The sequence below is a fragment of the Hemibagrus wyckioides genome, linkage group LG05 (assembly GCF_019097595.1).
Source record: "Hemibagrus wyckioides isolate EC202008001 linkage group LG05, SWU_Hwy_1.0, whole genome shotgun sequence".
NCBI lineage: Eukaryota > Metazoa > Chordata > Actinopteri > Siluriformes > Bagridae > Hemibagrus > Hemibagrus wyckioides.
Window position 1 is genome coordinate 18,503,352 of NC_080714.1, and position 17,540 is coordinate 18,520,891.

The 17,540-nt window shown below is 39.6% G+C and overlaps 1 protein-coding gene across 1 annotated transcript; it reads left to right on the top strand.

Moving 5' to 3' along the window:
• Positions 1-460: 460 nt before the first annotated feature.
• On the top strand, positions 461-17,387 carry rnf11b (ring finger protein 11b). Its single transcript, XM_058388872.1, has 3 exons — positions 461-935; positions 13,329-13,498; positions 13,765-17,387. Exons 1-3 carry the CDS (start codon positions 813-815, stop codon positions 13,934-13,936), a joined length of 465 nt encoding a protein of 154 aa, XP_058244855.1. The 5' UTR covers positions 461-812; the 3' UTR covers positions 13,937-17,387.
• The last annotated feature ends 153 nt before the right edge of the window (positions 17,388-17,540 follow it).

The window sequence follows — 17,540 nt, forward strand, 5'->3', positions numbered from 1 at the left end:
CGAGAACGTGGATACTACTTCACAAATACATTTGTACATACATTTGAAAACAACTGATTTTGCCCTTAATTCTATGATTATTATTTTTTCTACAATCCATTATACATAATGCCGATTAAATCCTTTTTAGTTCAGTTACATAATATCGAAAATTTTAAGGAGGTAAATACTTATACAAGGCAGTGTATAAAGTATTGTGTCGTTTCCAAAGTAGTAATAATAATAATAATAATAATAATAATAATAATAATAATACAGGAAAAGTAAAGTAAATGATATATATAAACTTTGTAAACCTTTAAAGTTGTTGGTTGATCTCAGGAACACGAAAAGATGACTTCCTGGTCGAAGAAGAAGTCATTTGATTGGTAGACGCTGGTGGGCGGAGTTTACTGTGACTGAAAGACCAGATGACCATTGAGAGAGACAACATTAGATATTATGGAATTTATCAAACACGGAAAAGGAGTATGTACAGTAACTAGATCGAACGAAGACGTTGAACTCGTTTAGCTGATTTTTTGGAAGGTAGATAGGTTTTCTTGACATCTTTTTTCATCTGTTTTCGCTTCACAAGGCTGCTGCTTATACCAGCTCTTTGTGTCGACATGGTTTGTTTTTGTTGAAGAGAGAGAGAGAGAGAGAGAGAGAGAGAGAGAGAGGTTCTCCTGGCTTTCACTATGACCTACGTTAAAGTGTCAGAAATCGACATTTAAGTGACTAAATCGTGTCAGGACGACAGAAAGCAGTGTCAGCTCAGTATATTATATCTGAACAGTGAGGTGTTGGAAGGAGTTGGAGAGAGGAAGGAGATGGGCAATTGTCTAAAATCTCCTACTTCGGATGACATCTCTTTGCTTCATGAGTCGCAGTCAGACAGAGCCAGTTTCGGCGACGGCACTGATCCGGACCAGGAGCCGCCACCGCCTTACCAGGTAAGAGGCCTTGGTGGGAACCAGCAGCAGGAGAGTCGATCCAGTGTGAAATGAAGGGTTTGTTTAAACACGCAGTGCAGAGCAGCTGCTCAAGTCGCCTCTTTGTTCCTTATAGAGCCTACGGTCGACAACTCCGATATAGTCGGAAGTAACGGAGATATGCTAGCAGCCGTGTTCAAGAAGAGAGCTTTTTGTGTGTAACATAATTTCACAATGTTGCCACGTATAAAGCACACCGTGTGAACATGAAGGGAACATTTTAGATACCGATATTAACGTTACATCTTAGCTATGTTTTCCCGGATTATTCGTGGCAGCTCAAATAGACTAGCTGACTAAATTCTCTTTGTCTGGACGGACAAGGTGTTTAAACTTGGCACCCTTTCCAGACCGGCCATTTCATTGCCACTGGTTCATTTTTAGTCGCTCACACGAAGGAGAGCTAATGCTACAGACTTCTGGGCTTTATGGGTTTTTTTTGGTTAACCCCCTGCTGTACTTCCTGCATTTATTATTATTTATTTATTTATTTTTACATCTGACCATAAAGTACAGAAACATGCATTGACTCACTGACCGAAATGTACTGTACAGGTGCCAGCAGTTTAAATACTCCTCCAAAGCACACAAACAGTGGTGTGTGTTGAGTTTTAAAGAAAAACTTTGACTGTGTTGAAATGTTTGAGGTTATGTTTAATGATGATTGTGGTGTTAAGGTGTTGGTTGGTGTTGTATTTGTGTTCTTGCTGTGAGGGTGTGTATCACACTGATGTCATAGGTACAGTGGTGTTTAATAGGAGGACATTCTTCAGTGATCTCAAGCTCGAGTCTTTAACAATCAGGTCAGCTCCTACAAACTAATTACTAACGTTAACAATATTCAGCGTCACATTACTGACTAATTTGACACAGAAGTAGCACAGACAGCAAAACGTTGGACTTGAAAAGCCAGAATTCAAAGCAACTGTGCGATTCAGTTGTGCTGACACTCTGCTTGGCTTGTTAGTGAACTAAATGTGTCACGTACAAGGCGTTGGTGGTGGTATTAGCATGAAAGTCTGAGCTTTAGAGTCTGACCTTTTTAGGAAAATATACACTACCAGTCAAAATTACTGGACACACCTTTTAATTCAGTGTTTTTTGTTTAGGGATTTATTGTCTACATTCTAGAACAATACTGGAGATTTCAAAACTATGAAATAACACACATGGACTTATGTAATCCATATGTAATGACAACAAAAAACAGTCAGTTGTTATTTTAAGACACGAAGGTCAGGTGTTCTGGAATAGTTCTTGCAAGAACAGTATTGTCAAGTGCATTTGCAAAACCCATTAAGCACCATGATGAAACTGGCTCACATGAAGACCATCCCAGTAAAGCAAGACCAAAATTTACCTCTGCTGCAGAGGAGAAGTTCATTTAGAGTTACCAGCCTCAGAAATCACCAATTAACAGCACCTCAGATTAGAGCCGTTATGAAGGCTTTACAGAGCATCAGTAGCAGACATCTCGATATCAACTGTTCAAACGAGATTATTGTGTATTTCAGCCGTCATCAGCATTGTTTTACAATGTAGAAAGAAATAAACATAAGGAAAGACCATGGAATTAGAAGATGTGTACAAACTTTTGACTGGTAGTGTATATGGTTCAGGAGGTCAGTGAGGGGAGACTGCACGCCAGGCCTTCTCATCTGACATCAGTGCCTGACCTGACAAATGCGCATCTAGCAGAATGGTCAAAAATTCCCATAAACACACTCCTGACCGTTGATAGAACCCAAATGTGTTCTATCGAGTTGAGGTCGGGACTATGTGCAGGCCAGTGAAGTTCCTCCACACCAAACTCGCTCATCCATGTCTTTATGGGCCTCGCTTTGTGCACTGGTGTACAGTCATGTTGGAACAGGAAGGGGTCATCCCTAAACTGTTCCCACTAAGTTAGGAGCATGAAATTGTCCAAAATGTCTTGGTATACTGAAGCATTAAGAGTTCCTTTCACTCGAACTAAGGGGCCAAGCCCGACCCCTGAAAAAAACACCTGTGATTCAGTGATCTGGAGGTGTGTCACAAAACTTTTGGCAATATAGTGAATTAATTTATTAGTGATTTGTCATTGGTAGATGTTAGCCATTGTTGGGACCAAGTTGAATCACTTGGTATCTCATTAAATGACTAAACTGACAGTGAGTTTTGGGTATTTTCTTCCTGTACACAGCATTTCATTAAGAACATTTGTGCTAACCATTATACAGATGCGTCATTGTCCAATATCTGCTTCAGAGAGACATTTCAGCCCATAATTGGTATGGCCAGTATATTTGGCTTGGGTCCTAAGAGCTTAATCACTTAATGCACTTGTTAATGCACTCATGTAGCCCCTCTAATTTAGTACCAGCATATTTGGTACCAGGTTTTCTAGCAAGAATATGAAAGGTATGAGAGAGACTGTAGGACAAATTTTCCAAACAGTGAAATTGTTTAAAACAAATTGTATATTTTCTTTCAAGTCTTTACTACCAATCATCATCGAGGACTACTATCTTACTTCTTGTCTGTTACAGAATGGTTAAACTTTGTTTAATCTGAATGTTTGCGTAGATGACACTGAGAGCTACAGTGTACACAAACCTCGGGCAATTTCAAGTGTCTACCTTCAAAAGTTAGAGGTCTTAATATTATTGTGTCCTGTGCATATAACGTCAAGAAGTTCACATTACAGCATGGTAGTTAAACCTCTCTGGACGTGGATGAAAAGTGGATCAAGGAAAAAGTCGAGAGTTTGCTGTGAAGGTGTGTTCAGATGGTGGGAAAGCACCCTGATCACTTTTCAAACAAATTTAGGTGTCAGCTCACCATATGCATCATCATCTGAATGAAAGGGGGAAAGAAGAGCCCCATGGCTGACACAGTGTCTTAAAAAAAGCCTGACTGGAATTTGACCATACTAACCTGAGGCCTCCAGTATCCTTATGGGAGTGTGTCCTGTATAGAAATGAAATTCATTTCATAGAAGAACAAGGTCCCTAAACTCTAATATGGATGAGGTTCACGGGTGATTTGGGGTAACTTAGCTGCTTTTGGCTCTGGGTGCCTTGAATTTACTCATAGCATCCTGAAAGCTGAAAACTACCAATGCAGTTTGAAGCACAATGTAGGGCCCAGTGTCAGAAAGCCGGCTCTCTGTTGGACGTCATGAGTCTTCCAATAGGACAATAATCCGAAGCATCCTCCAAAAAGCACCTATAATTGTTTTATAAAGACAAAGCTTTGGAGTGTTATGAGGCACGCAGTGAATCCAGAGCTAATTCTTATAGAACACCTGTGTAAAGGTTTCAAAACAGCAGTCGGGAATAGGCACCTTTCAAATCTGAGAGGCCTGGAGCGGATCACAAAAGAAGAGTGGGCCAAATTTCCAGCAAAGAGGTGCAAGAAATTAATTTATGACTATAGTAAGCACTCAATTTCACTTATTCTCTCAGAGTGTGCTACCAAATTGAATTAAGTTGAATATCAATAGTTATGTCCATACTATTTTGGTTTGAGTGGAAAAAGAAGTGACTATTAGTGAAATAAATAACTTCAGAAAGCTACTTTTGACTTTTCTTCTTCTTCTTCTTCTTCTTCTTCTTCTTCTTCTTCAGCGAATCGATATATTTTTAGAGCAGTTTTTCTTTTTTGGAAGAAAACGTGCAATAGTATCGATATTTCTGGCCATGACTGTAGTAACTTGAGCACTGACCTGAAAATAATTTTATTTTAGCTAGGTAAGCCTATGGGAAGTAGGATGTGTGATGTTAAAGTGTTGAGAGCTTTTCTTACAGTTTTATTTTTCATTTGATTTGATTAATGATCGTTGAAAATTTCTGGAATTTTTCAATGATTATATGCAGCTATAGTATGGTCACTTTTCAAATGGCCTGTCTGTAAGCTAGGTGTGTTTGATGGCTAATTGTAGGGTATGTTCCAGTGACTGATGAGTTGGTTGTTTTGTTTTATTTTTCCAGCCAAATCTAAAATGTAATTTAAGCTAAGTGGGATATTTAAAAGAAAAATACTGTTTTGGGCTTTCAGCATTGAGCAGTCCAAAGAAGGATCACGTCTAGGAACTGGAAATAAAAAAGTGCCACATTTCTGTTTTTAGAATTTAACATAACTAAAGATTAAAGTTTATGTCAGTGCTCTGAAAGGCATTACATTGTGTCTTGTAGAAGCATTTCTTTTCTCGAAGGAAACGGCTAAGCTAATGTGACCGTAGATTGAACTGAACTTCAGAAATTAAAATAAAGTGTGGTTTCAAGAGCAACACTTATTTTAGAGAAGGAAACTGTACGCAGTTTTGTGGTGTAGCACCAGATACCTGAGACTTGTACAGGTTTGATAGAGAAGATCTCCTAGATAAGATCTTCACGCTGCTGTTCCTTCACTCAGCTTTTACAATAACATGTATAGCTAATAAACTAATAACGGTAGCTGTGTGTTTTTGAGGCTTAGTATAACACTTACTCTTATAATTTGGTGATTTTACCTGCAATAGGTTCTCTTTTGCTTAGAATAAGCGAGAATAATGTAATTGTAAGCTAAAGGATGTGGATGTGACAGAGGGGTGAAGACACAGGGAAGTAGACGGCATAGAGACAGGACTACTGCTTTGTGCAGTATCCTGACAGCAGTGTTCAGCAGAAGCCTTTTCTTGGCTGAATGTTAGGAGGTCTGTTTGAACTGTGTGGCGCAGACAAAGAGGGAGCCCAGGCCAACTCTGCAACCCAAATCATTTTCAATCTCAGCGCATTCCTGTGCCGGCTGCCAAGAATGCTTGACGTATTTCTTTTTTTCTTTCCCGCCTTGTCTGGAACACTTAGAGCTTCAAGCAAGCTTTTTTAGCTTTGCTGATATAAATCTTGTATAGGAAAGGAACATTTTAGCATGTTAAGAGAAACATGAAAAAACATTTTTTTCCCCCTAGTCCCCTGTGTGTCGGCCAAGGCAAAGTCTGTGACCCCACCAGTGAAAGCCCAGACTGTTGTGACAGATGCTCGAAACCTATACACCTGTCAAAATGCAGTGAAATGTCAGTCAGATGAGCTTTCAGTTCTCTAAAGGTACACAGGGTCCCACAGTCCCATTCCCAAAAAACATTAAGCAGTGCAGCAGGAGGAAAGGAGTTTGTGTTTGTGGGCGATAGCTTACTGGACTCCTCAGGCTTCCTGAATCCTGCCGTGTTCAGCAGTGCAAATAGAGGCTCGTTCCAGCTCAGTACACACATCTCTAGCTTCACACCAACTTTCCCAAAGCCTCAAATTGCAAATAAAAGACAGACTTTGTTACTGGAGGAGTATTGTCTTGTCTGTGTTGATGTGACAAGGTTTTTGTGGGAGGGAAGATTTGTTAGGGAAGAAGTATTTGGAGAGCAGTTGGCTGGAAATGCTGACTCATCGCAGCAGACTGGGCATAGGAGGGTAAGTGTAATTGTGAGTCTGAGAGAGAACATGAATGTGTGTCAAAAGGATTGTTAGAACTGATGGAGCTTCCCTGTAGCCTTACAAATGGGTTCCCCCTCCTCTCCCCCCATCGTATTGATTGCATTCTCACTGGCCAGTCTCCAGCTGCCTGTTTGTTTTACGATTGGACCGCAGTGCACTTGTCTGCCTGTCCCTCCCTCACTCTTTCCTCTCTTTTACAGAGGACACACGCTGTGTGGGTGTGAGAGACAGCTCAGCTAAAGCGTGGCGCGCTGGATATAATTGAGCCAAAAACCCCTCTCTCGCTACAGGCTTGTTTATTTTTCCTCTCTCCTGCTCACTACCTTATGTCGTGGCCTCCTTTCATTTTCTTCACTCCTGGAGACTCCTATATACTCACATACCCTTATTTCCAAAAGAAGTTAAGCCCTGGTCAGATATTTGGAAAAAAAAAATGGACAGTCAAGACAGTCAGCAGCTCACACCTAGCATTTTCATGTCTTTCGAATGTGTCTCTCATGAGCACTGGATAAAAACAGTCCCTCATACAGATTTATAATGCTGCGGATCTCACAAGACTACAAACCTACAGTCTTTAGGTTACTCATTCATTACTACTGCTGCCTTTTTACATCTTAACACACTGACCCTTCTTTCTCAAATCTCAATTATTTTGCATCCCTTAGATATTTTCTTAAGATGTCTTACAGCATTCCAAGTGTTTTGGAAAGCGGTCGAAATAAGTGATAGGCCAGTGATAAACGACAAGCGTTCCTGTGGTGTAGCTATATATTTGGTTTTTCTGGAGCTTGTCCAACAGGCAGTTCTGTTTCAAGCTCATGTTTAGAGATTATTGATTTATTGCCTTCTAACCTATTCATTTACTTAACATCTCTTCCTTTAGTAATCTGGTCCAGCGGTTTGTTTCCTGTAACAGAGCTGTCAGGCGGTGGAATAAACACCGGCAAACTCAAGCATATGCAACAAAATCCTAATGCATCAGTTCAACATCAGGACTATCATTAACAATGTAGCTTGCGGCCTTTTTTTTTTTATTTTTTATTTTTTTTTTTATTTTTTTTTTTTTTTAAATAAAGCAATGCCCCACCTATAATGAAGCATTTTAAAAACATAAAGAATAAAAAAAGAATTAAAGTTGTCTTAATTCACCGACAAACTGATTTTTCTTATCATTACAAATGATAAAGATTGAATTTACCAGCCCACTGAAGCACATGATGATTATTGAGAATGGAGATGTGATGAAGATGTGTGTATGATTGAAAGCCAGCCCTTCTGGTCCTGTTGCATGTTAAAACATAAAACAATCAAAGCTTTACTTAATGTATGCAAAATGATAAATTCATGCACAAGAAAAATCATCTCAGGGAACTTACTCCAGGAAGTACTTTGAGGTGATCACATGACTTATTCCTCCTCGGTCACGCTGGTGCTGAGTAATATGATGATGTACTATATAGATATTGTGTGTGAGATATTCTGACATATCATGGTATTGGCATATCTTTTAATGTGTAACTCCAGTCAATTTGGACTGAACCTTTTTAAATGTACAATAAAAAAGGGGTGCATTTGGCATTCCAGTTCATCTTCAAGGTGTTCAGTGGGGTTGAGGTCAGGGTTCTGCGCAGGCCACTTCAGTTCTTCCACACCAACCTTGACAAGCTGTGTCTTCATTAAGCTTGCTCTGTGCCCAGGGGAATTGTCATGCAGCGACAAGAAATTACTACAGCATACATAGACACAATATACAACTGTGTATTCCAGCTTTGGGGCAACAGTTAGAAGAAGGCCCATATATGGATGTGATGGTCAGGTGCACAAAATTTTGACCATAGTGTTTAGGCTTAAAATTTCAGTGTTCACTTTTCCCTGTGTGTATAATCTGATAAGTAGCTAATAGCGTCATTTTCCCTTGGACCATTAATTGAATAAACAACCTTGAAGATGTCATGTAGTCAAATATTATTTCATGTATATACTTGCCTGGTGCAGAGATACGTTCCTGGAGTGTTAGAAGCATCTTCAGACTCATAGAATCTGAATTTCTTGAAGGTAAAAGTGTATGCCTCAAATAGTTTCATTTGATATAGGGAAAGTATGGCTTGGGAGACTCGGTTATGCCCATCATATTCATAAAGAGCACATGTCGGTCCCAAAAAGTCTTCTTCAAGTGTATTGAGCAGTCTGGTTCTGTGTGCTGATTGAACACAGGCATCCAGGAAATCAAAAGCTTCTCTACAACCCTCAAGTGACAGTAGGAAAAAAAATGTATAACTGCTTTGATATTTTAATCAAAATCTTCCTCCTGCTGTGAAATATATTCCCTTTACTGTCCTGGTGTCATTCCTGCTATCAGAAACAAACTGTATATATAATTATTTGATTCGAAATTAAAATACACATCATAATGAAAAATGAAGACCGGCAATATTTTTAACACACTGTTATTTTTTGGTGAGAGTGTGTGTGTGGGGGGGGAATGCCTGAAATACTGTTAGTGTAGTTGCGCATGAGTCTGAGTGGGCCTTTTTCTGTGGATTTTTTTAATATTTTTTTTAAGGAAGGAGGCATTTATAGAGAAGCATGCAGCCTCAACATGGTATCATTTACATGTGATAAAGTTAGATGGGCCATGTGGGAATAATCCACTCTGCTTAACCCATTTATCACCCATTGCCTGTTTTTGTTTTCAATGAATTAAACCTCCTTCAAAGATGGACAACTCATGAGCCGAGTGGGAAGGTTGGACTCAATTGTGCTTGGTAGGAAGTGGGGTGACTTTTTGTAGCATTTGTCTTCCTATTCTCTCCTCATGTCCCTGATGATGAAGCATTTTGCTTTTATTCTCATCATTTTAGCTAGTGTTCTCTTGTCAAAGTTAAAGATTTTATTTGCAGGTACCCTGAATTTTTTTTTTTTAACTTAGTGAAGTATTTAAAACAACTTAAAAAATTGTGTATTGATCCATACCCCTTCATACGATATATCGCCAAAGGTACACCTGAGGACACCTGACCATCATGCTCATATGTGGACTACCAATCTGTAGCCACAAAGTTAGACACACACTGGAACTAAGCCTGTTCCAGCATGACAATGCCCCTGTGTACAAAGTGCGGTCTATGAGACATGCTTTGCCAAGGTTTGGTGAGGAAAAACTCGAGTGGCCTACGAAGAGCCCTGACCTCAACCCCAATGAATAACTTTGGAATGAACTGGAACGCTGTGTGCACTACAGATTACTGATCTGTCCACCCCCGATCCTGTAGTTTTCATGCATGTCCCATTCTTTTTGGTACTTGTTGGTCTTCCACGGTTTGCCGTTTAATCATTTTCCCAGCTTCAGACTTTTTTAAAAAAAAACAAAAATGAATGAATGAATTCTCTCAGTGAGATCTCATTGCCTTGGTAGAGACGTTAGAGTTCAGTACAAACTGTACAAACTACTATCATGTTCACCAGGTATACAGGCTACAACTAGGCTTGTATTTCATGTCCAGGTAACATCATGTGTTACGAATGGTGTTTTTGTCAACTTGCTGATGTGCAGCTGAATTTGCTGCTGTTTATTTAACCCTCTCAGATAAAGACTCCCCCTGTTTCACTTCACTTCTGATGTGAATATGTGTGTCTGAGCATTTGAGGGGCACACTGTGAGTTTCTTGCTCGGCATAAGATGAGCATGTTTGCTTAGTGTGTAGTTATTAGACGTAAATAAATGGAAATGGTTTAAAGTGATCCTCCAATTCATTTAATGTAATCCTGTTATGAGTGTAGAACAAAGTAATAATTTTTCATTTCCACAGACATGTCCCGGCCAAAATACTGCGGATTTTTTTGATCTTTCGGCTGCTTCCTACGTGCATGAGGGGTCACCACAGCGGACCAACTTGTCCGCACAACAACTTGGCACAGGTTTTACGCCGGATGCCCTTCCTGACGCAACCCTCCCATTTTATCCGGGCTTGGGACCGGCACTGCATCCAGTGGGTGGGGTGGGGGCGCTGGCTGGGACTCGAACCCAGGCCTTCCGCATGGTAGGCGAGAAACCTACCACTGAGCCACCAGTGCCCTCGGCGGCCAAAATACTGCGAATAAATTGTGTAAACGTTTTCAGACCTGTTTCTTACTCGACAGTTACTCATCCGTAGTTTTTTTATATGCATGTGATGAACTATGGGCAAGATCTCAGTTCTGAGCACTTATGAGCAAATGTGAATTGCTCAGAAAAAGCCTGAGGCTTAATTTTCTCAGGTAACTCCACTTTCTGAGAAGCGCAGTTTTCCATGTGGGACTGTGTCATCTGGCTTGTATGACTAACCTGAATCATGCTGTGGCTTTGCTTTGGTCTGACACACACACACACCCACACACATGCACACACACACAGAAGAATGCAGCTGATGTCATGTTCATTGTCTTGCTGTAGTGCAAATGGAGGTGGGGGGATTCAAGACAGTACTCTGTCTACACCATGTCCGGCCCAGACAAGAAAGCATCCCCGCCTCTTGAGAGAGATGTGGACCCTGTCTCATGTCAGCCCCCCTTGTTATTCTCAAACACACTACCACCCATTGTCTTAGCAGGACAATCTGCCCAGTATTTTAAGTTCAGGAGGTGAGCTGAAATAAAAAACGATAGTGTTAGTCTCAGAACTAAATAAGTAAGAGCTTGTGTGTGATCCAGGAGGGTCTTGGTGCCTTTGAGCTCCATGATTAAGTAATAAGAAGGTGTCAGTTGTGAGAAGCCAGTAAGAGATCATGTTCTTATTCTAGCCCTTAAGTTTGTCCACTTATTCTCTCTCTCTCTCTCTCTTACACACATACACACACATACACCTGTGAGAAGAATGCTGATCATTGCTCTGTGTGTGTGTGTGTGCACCTGTCATACAGCTGTCAGTAATATTCAGCCTGCACTCTCCTGACTGTCTACAAAAAACACTGGGACCTTTCTTTTCTCTCCAGCTGCTTTTGGCTGTTTCAGCTAAACCCTGCCACGTGTTCCAAGGCCATGGGGTCTGCACTGGCATGTAGAGACTAATTTTACAGTGTCTGTTTCTACCCACCACTGTTGGGATGAAAAATGTTGAATTTCAAATGAAAGTATAGATCATGCAAATCATATTTAAGATATTTGTTATTTTTGTTGTTCAGTCATTTTGAGAATGTTGATTGGATATATGATTAGTGGCCAATATCATATAGATGATTATGCTTTGCATGGTGAATACTGGGTCAGTTTATTTGAGTGGACTGATTAATATCTGTATAAGGCTGTCAGTCCTGTTGCTTTAATTTTATTGTCCCCTCACTACTACAGTGATTTCATTTTTGAAGCCGCCTTTCCTTTCATGCAAAGCTTTATTCTTGTTACATTTAAGCTTGTGTAGATAAATATCCATCGGTCAATATGATGAGCGTAGCTCTAGCTAGGCCACATCAAGGTATTATTAATGCCTGTATTGTTGATGCATGATGACCTCAACATTAACATATGTTATATATTAACCAATATTTTGCATATGAGCCTTGGGCACATGTCTGTCAGTGTAATGAGGAATTATTCATAGTCATATATATGTCATATATTATGTCATATTTTCTTGATCATATATGTGGCAATTCATTTCAGCTCTTTATTACAATATTCAGATCATTCAGCTGTAACTATCGAATGTTTTTAATTCTTTAACTCGTGAATCACGTCATGATTCATTGTGATTATTTTTATTGTCCAACTTTCTTGTGTGACCAGTCCTCCCAAAGAAAATGCCAAATGGTTTACCTGGTTAGATAAGCCATGCCAATACAGTAACCCACAGGAATACAAAAGCTCATTTTAGCACCACACACAGTGTGTGTTTGGAGCAGGCAGACTAACTTGTTTGGCTTTGACGTGGCAGCATGTGATTTTGGGCTTGTGTAAGTATGAGGAACCTGATCTCCTGACTTTTGATCTCATCTCTGCTCTTTGGATAGCTGTACTTTACTCACAGTCCTCCTGCTACTGTAATGTCCAGCTCTGAGTCTGTTATTAGTGCTGCGATCATTGTGACAGGAGTTCGATTCTTCGGTGAAATGCCCATTAGATTATAGAATACTATTTCCCCCCATAACAAATAGAATGGTGTGTTTTTCATACATCTCGACGAGGAAAAATAAACTAGCTAGCAGAAACCAGTTTTCAGGGCAGGGGTCAAAACACGAACACAGCTTTACTTGTACAGACTAATTCTTATAGCCCAGATGCAGCTTTTGATTCATCATGTAAAATTTCATTCTTTTTATTTAAAATTTATGCTTGCAGGGCTATGGACAAACTGGTTATTATATATATTTAAAAAATAATAATGCATGGAGGAAGGACACATTCATTAAGTGGCTTGGGTTATTAGAAATGAGACGCATATTTCCAAAATCTGTCAGCTCCCAGCATTTATGTTCTTTGAGTTTGAAATCGACATCATGCAGAATTAAAATTGCAGCGTTAGCGAGGTATTTGGTTTCCCCCCACTGCGGACTGTAGAGAATGCTGAGTAGGCATCTGCTTGAAAGAAACCATTCTGTTCACTGCACTTTGTCTCTCTCTCACAGTTAGGCTGTTTCTCCGTCTGGCTCTTTTGCAATGCATTTTGATCTTTTCTGTATTTGGGATGAGGCTGAGCTTAAATGAAATATTGCCCCCTAGTGGAGGCAATATGAAGCCTCAATATGAAGATGCTTAGTAATAACCAAAGTCCATTTCATTACTGAAATGCGATTTCATGACAATTATTACTCACTTTTACATATTGGTTTCACTGAAAATTCATGGAGTGGTGTTTCAGTACTGTAAGTGTACTGACGTGAACCGTAGTGCTTATTGTTCGATACAATTTATAACATCTTGTGTGTGTTTTTAGGAGCAGATCCATGTACCTGTTTACCACCCCACTCCAAGTCAGACCCGGTTGGCGACGCAGCTGACCGAAGAAGAGCAAGTGCGCATCGCACAGAGGATTGGCCTCATTCAGCACCTGCCCAGGGGGGTGTTCGACCCCGGCAGTGATGGCACTGAAAAGAAGATACGAGAGTATGTAGTCAGTAGCTGCTGCTGCTGTGTTCTATTTTCCGTACGTTTTACACACAAAAAGGAATGGTGCGATATGAGACACGCCAACTTTGACAAAGATTTAAAAATATTATTGCATAAAATGTGACCATTAGGTTCTTATTTGTTTGATGCAAAAATGACGTTGTAAGGTATATGAGATAAGCAGGCTGCAACATAAACTTTGCATAAACACAAGGCTTCAGTTGATGACACTGAGTTTACTTTTTTTCCTGCTTTCTGTATAGGTGTGTGATCTGCATGCTGGATTTTGTGTATGGGGATCCGATCCGGTTCCTGCCTTGCATGCACATCTACCACATGGATTGCATCGATGACTGGCTGATGCGCTCCTTCACCTGCCCCTCCTGTATGGAGCCTGTGGATGCTGCACTTCTGTCCTCCTATGAAACCAACTGAACTTAATCACTTTAATCACACACATACACACATACACACACACATACACACACACTGCCCTTGCGATTTTTGGAATTATCCCTCCAAAAGGCAGGGGACAGGTCAGAATGATCTCTCCTAGCACTAGGGGACAGTACAGGAGCGCTCTCCTGGGTTGTCCTGCTGGACAGGGAAACCTGCAGGAGCCGCACGAGTGAGACTATTTACATCATCCTGACAACCCGGACCATTCTGCTGTGCCACCCCTTTACACTGGAAAGCAGAAAACAGTTAAAAAAAAAATTACACAAACAGATGGAAGGGGAAAATGCAATTAGTGTTTTCACCCACTTTCTCTCTGTGTGTAATGCATTGGGGTGTGACACTCTCTTTTTTCTTTTTTCTCTTCTTTTTCCAGTAAGGGCTTGTCAGAATTTCAGCTGAGAAGAAAAAAAAAATGAAACGTGCTTGCACCTAAATTACAAATAGTGAAATTTGCACTTGTCAGAGACATCTTTCCCCACAGAGCACCTTGTTCTACATGTAGGGGCGTGTACAACTCATTGAACTCATTCCATTTAGCTGCCGGCCTCTAGGTTTACTGTTAAGCGTACTATCCGTATCCAGTTGCTGCGGGACATGCTTTGGTGGAAGCTGGGAAGTAGAGCCCTTGGGCTGAGAATTTTTTTTTGTTGTTGTTTTAGGAGATAACAGACTGTGCAGTCCAACTAACTTGACTGTGACTTTATTTTTTGTTTTGGCACATGGATTTAAACTGAAATTTACTATGAATTTGTGCAGACTGCCAGCTGTAGTTTGAGGGGGTGTATATATACACGGCATCCATACTGGGTCAACCTTGTAGGAATTATAGCCCTCTTTATAGCTAGTTGTTTATGTGAAACAGGTTACCGATTACTTTAAAGTTTATAAACATGTCAGTAGGGCAGGGGTCTGCAGTCAATTTTCACCATGACGCAGTTTTATTTGCATTGGAAATGTCCAGCATTTGTCCAGGTATTTGTAGGTGTTTCAGATCTGCAGCATATCTTATATATCTTAAATATCTTTTTACAGGATTTAAATACAGTGGGTGATTCCAAACAATAACTATTTAGACAAACTAGTTACTGTTTTACCAGTACATTACACATGTGCTAAATGTGTCCTGTAGTGAACATTGCATTAAGGTGGGCCTACCAGTGATGCAGAGTGGGAATTGATTAAATGGGTTGGGGCTCAGATTATGAGCTGTGTATAGTCATTGCCTCATCATTTCCTTTCATTGCGTCTTAGCTCCTCCCTTTGAGGAACTGCTGCAAGTAAGGACACGAGGCTTGGAGAAACATGAAACAAACCCAGTGAGACTAGTTTGCTCACAGAAATCTAGAGAATCCACTGATTTCATCTGTTGATGGCACGTTGCTCAGTTGTATTCGTTTTATATTCGAATTATAGACAACAGGGATCCCATTCAGATCATTTAAGCTTCGTTAAGACATTATTGCATGTGTACATCATGCACTTAAATGTTGTTATAATGGGCAAATAATTCCCATTATTAAATATCAATTTGCATGTGAAATTTAAAGCTTCATTCCTCCATACACCTGAGCAATGTGATCCAATGGAGATGTGGCATTCTTTTGGTTGTTCAGTACAAAACCACTGCTTCTTTTTTTTTTTTTTGTGCACACATTTCTGGTGTTGCCAGAATAGACTCAATAGATTTGTTACAATGTGATCCTGGAACCATTTTATTTGGCTGCAGCTTCTGTGGAAACCCTATAAAGATGTAAACATTTCCTGTTTCGCTGGCAAGGCCAAACAGCTGCTATTTGCTCACCTTTAGAATTTGGAGTTGGTGACAAATTAGATCCTGTACTATATAAAAGTCTATATAAATCCAACACTTCAATATGTACCTTACCGTCACACAGTGTCCTGACATATGGCGATTAAAACGCTTTTAAAACTTGTTTCAGAGCTGAATGGTAGAGTGTTCTTGACTGGTCAAATGAATCACTCGCCTGAGTGTGACTGAGCGTCTTATTTACTAAAGAATGAAGGCAAAAGCATGTCAAAATCTGTGAATGACTGTGATAGAATTCTGTAAGAACTTTTAGACGAAAGAACTCTAGTATATAGTGATCACTATGAATCGCACACTTCATTTGTAAGATTCTTTTGGTCTCTTGAAAGACCGAACGACTTGATATAACAGGGCTGTGAATCCTGTACCTTCAATCCAATATCGCTGTCTGTCACTGTCCAGTTACTTACAAGCTTCACTATAAGAGCTCTTTTTTTGCTTTTATAATACAATAAAGACTCTGAAGCACTGCCTTAGTGCTGTTAGATTAGCTCAGCTTTTTTTTTTTCCTTTTGAGTGTATACGTTTTCTTATAATTATCCTACAGCTTGTCTATTACCAGAACCAAATAATTTATTTAAATGTAAGAGCAGTGGAGTAATTAAGTTGTGGGGCTGGGCTGTAGCCTTGTCTTTGCTTAATGCGCATTAATAATCCTTCAAGAATGAGTTGTTTTTTACTAGGAATAATTCTAACTATTGGGTAATAGTGTATGAAGTTTGTTGTTTGCTAGTCAGCGATTACTAGGTGCAATAATACACTATGATGTGCATTAAAAAAATAAACTTCTGGGGCCCTGTTTTTTTGTGTAATCCAAACCATGTTATTCAAAACTGCTTAACTCTACACCATAATGACTCAGAAACCAGAAATGATTGCAGTTATCACATGACAAATGTGTCACTTTTATTTGCAGAGTGCTTGTGTGAAGTTGTTTTTTTTCCTTCTTTTTTCTTCTGTGTGCATTTGACTTCATGTTAAATTACATACATTACAGTTTTGTTATTGTCTTATTGTACATATAGATTATTTTATGACAGTCATTTCTATTTTAATCACATGTTTGACATTAGAAGTTCATGAAGCGTTACCATAAGGAGTGCACATCTATAAGACTCGAGAAAGGAGTGAGTTTGGCTCTGCCAGCAGAAGAAAGCATTACTTCCTTTGGACTCTATACCCTTGTCTCCATTTGACTTTGTCTTGTTAAGAAAAGATGAATAAAGAGATAAAAATGTGAAATGAAAATGGAGTCATATGGATATGCAATGACATGAGAATCAATTCATCATTTTAATCTGAAATGACATTCTTGTTTGTCCTTTTTCTCTCTTATATTTGATGGTGAAGCACAAAAAAAAAACCAAAAAAAAAAAAACCCCACAGTGTTCTATTTTTCTAAGCTCGGTGTTGTCAGTTCTGTAAAAGATGGTCATTGTCATGCTGAAAGGAAGTGGAACTTGATTTTACGTGCTGTTTCTCTGCTCTTGAGATAGGGGTGTTCTTTGTCCTGTTACTAAATGCCATCCCTAAATTTCCCCGAACGTGTAAACAAAACCGAAACACAGATGTGGCTGCTATTAAAGTTTAGTTTTTCCATTTTTGTCCTTTTCTTGAACAAATGCTTGTGTTTGTGCATGGTGTGTATGTGTGTTTGATGTCTTCATTCCTTCATTAATAAGCAGCTAAATGTAGAATGCCGGGGGTTTCATGTTTCTATGAAATAATCCTTCTTCTACTCCAATCATTTAC

Coding starts and splice junctions, on each gene's coding strand:
- rnf11b (XM_058388872.1), top strand. CDS start 813: ATGGGCAATTGTCTAAAATCTCCTACTTCGGATGACATCTCTTTGCTT. Junction 936..13,328: donor AGCCGCCACCGCCTTACCAG/GTAAGAGGCCTT, acceptor GTGTGTTTTTAG/GAGCAGATCCATGTACCTGT. Junction 13,499..13,764: donor ACTGAAAAGAAGATACGAGA/GTATGTAGTCAG, acceptor CTTTCTGTATAG/GTGTGTGATCTGCATGCTGG.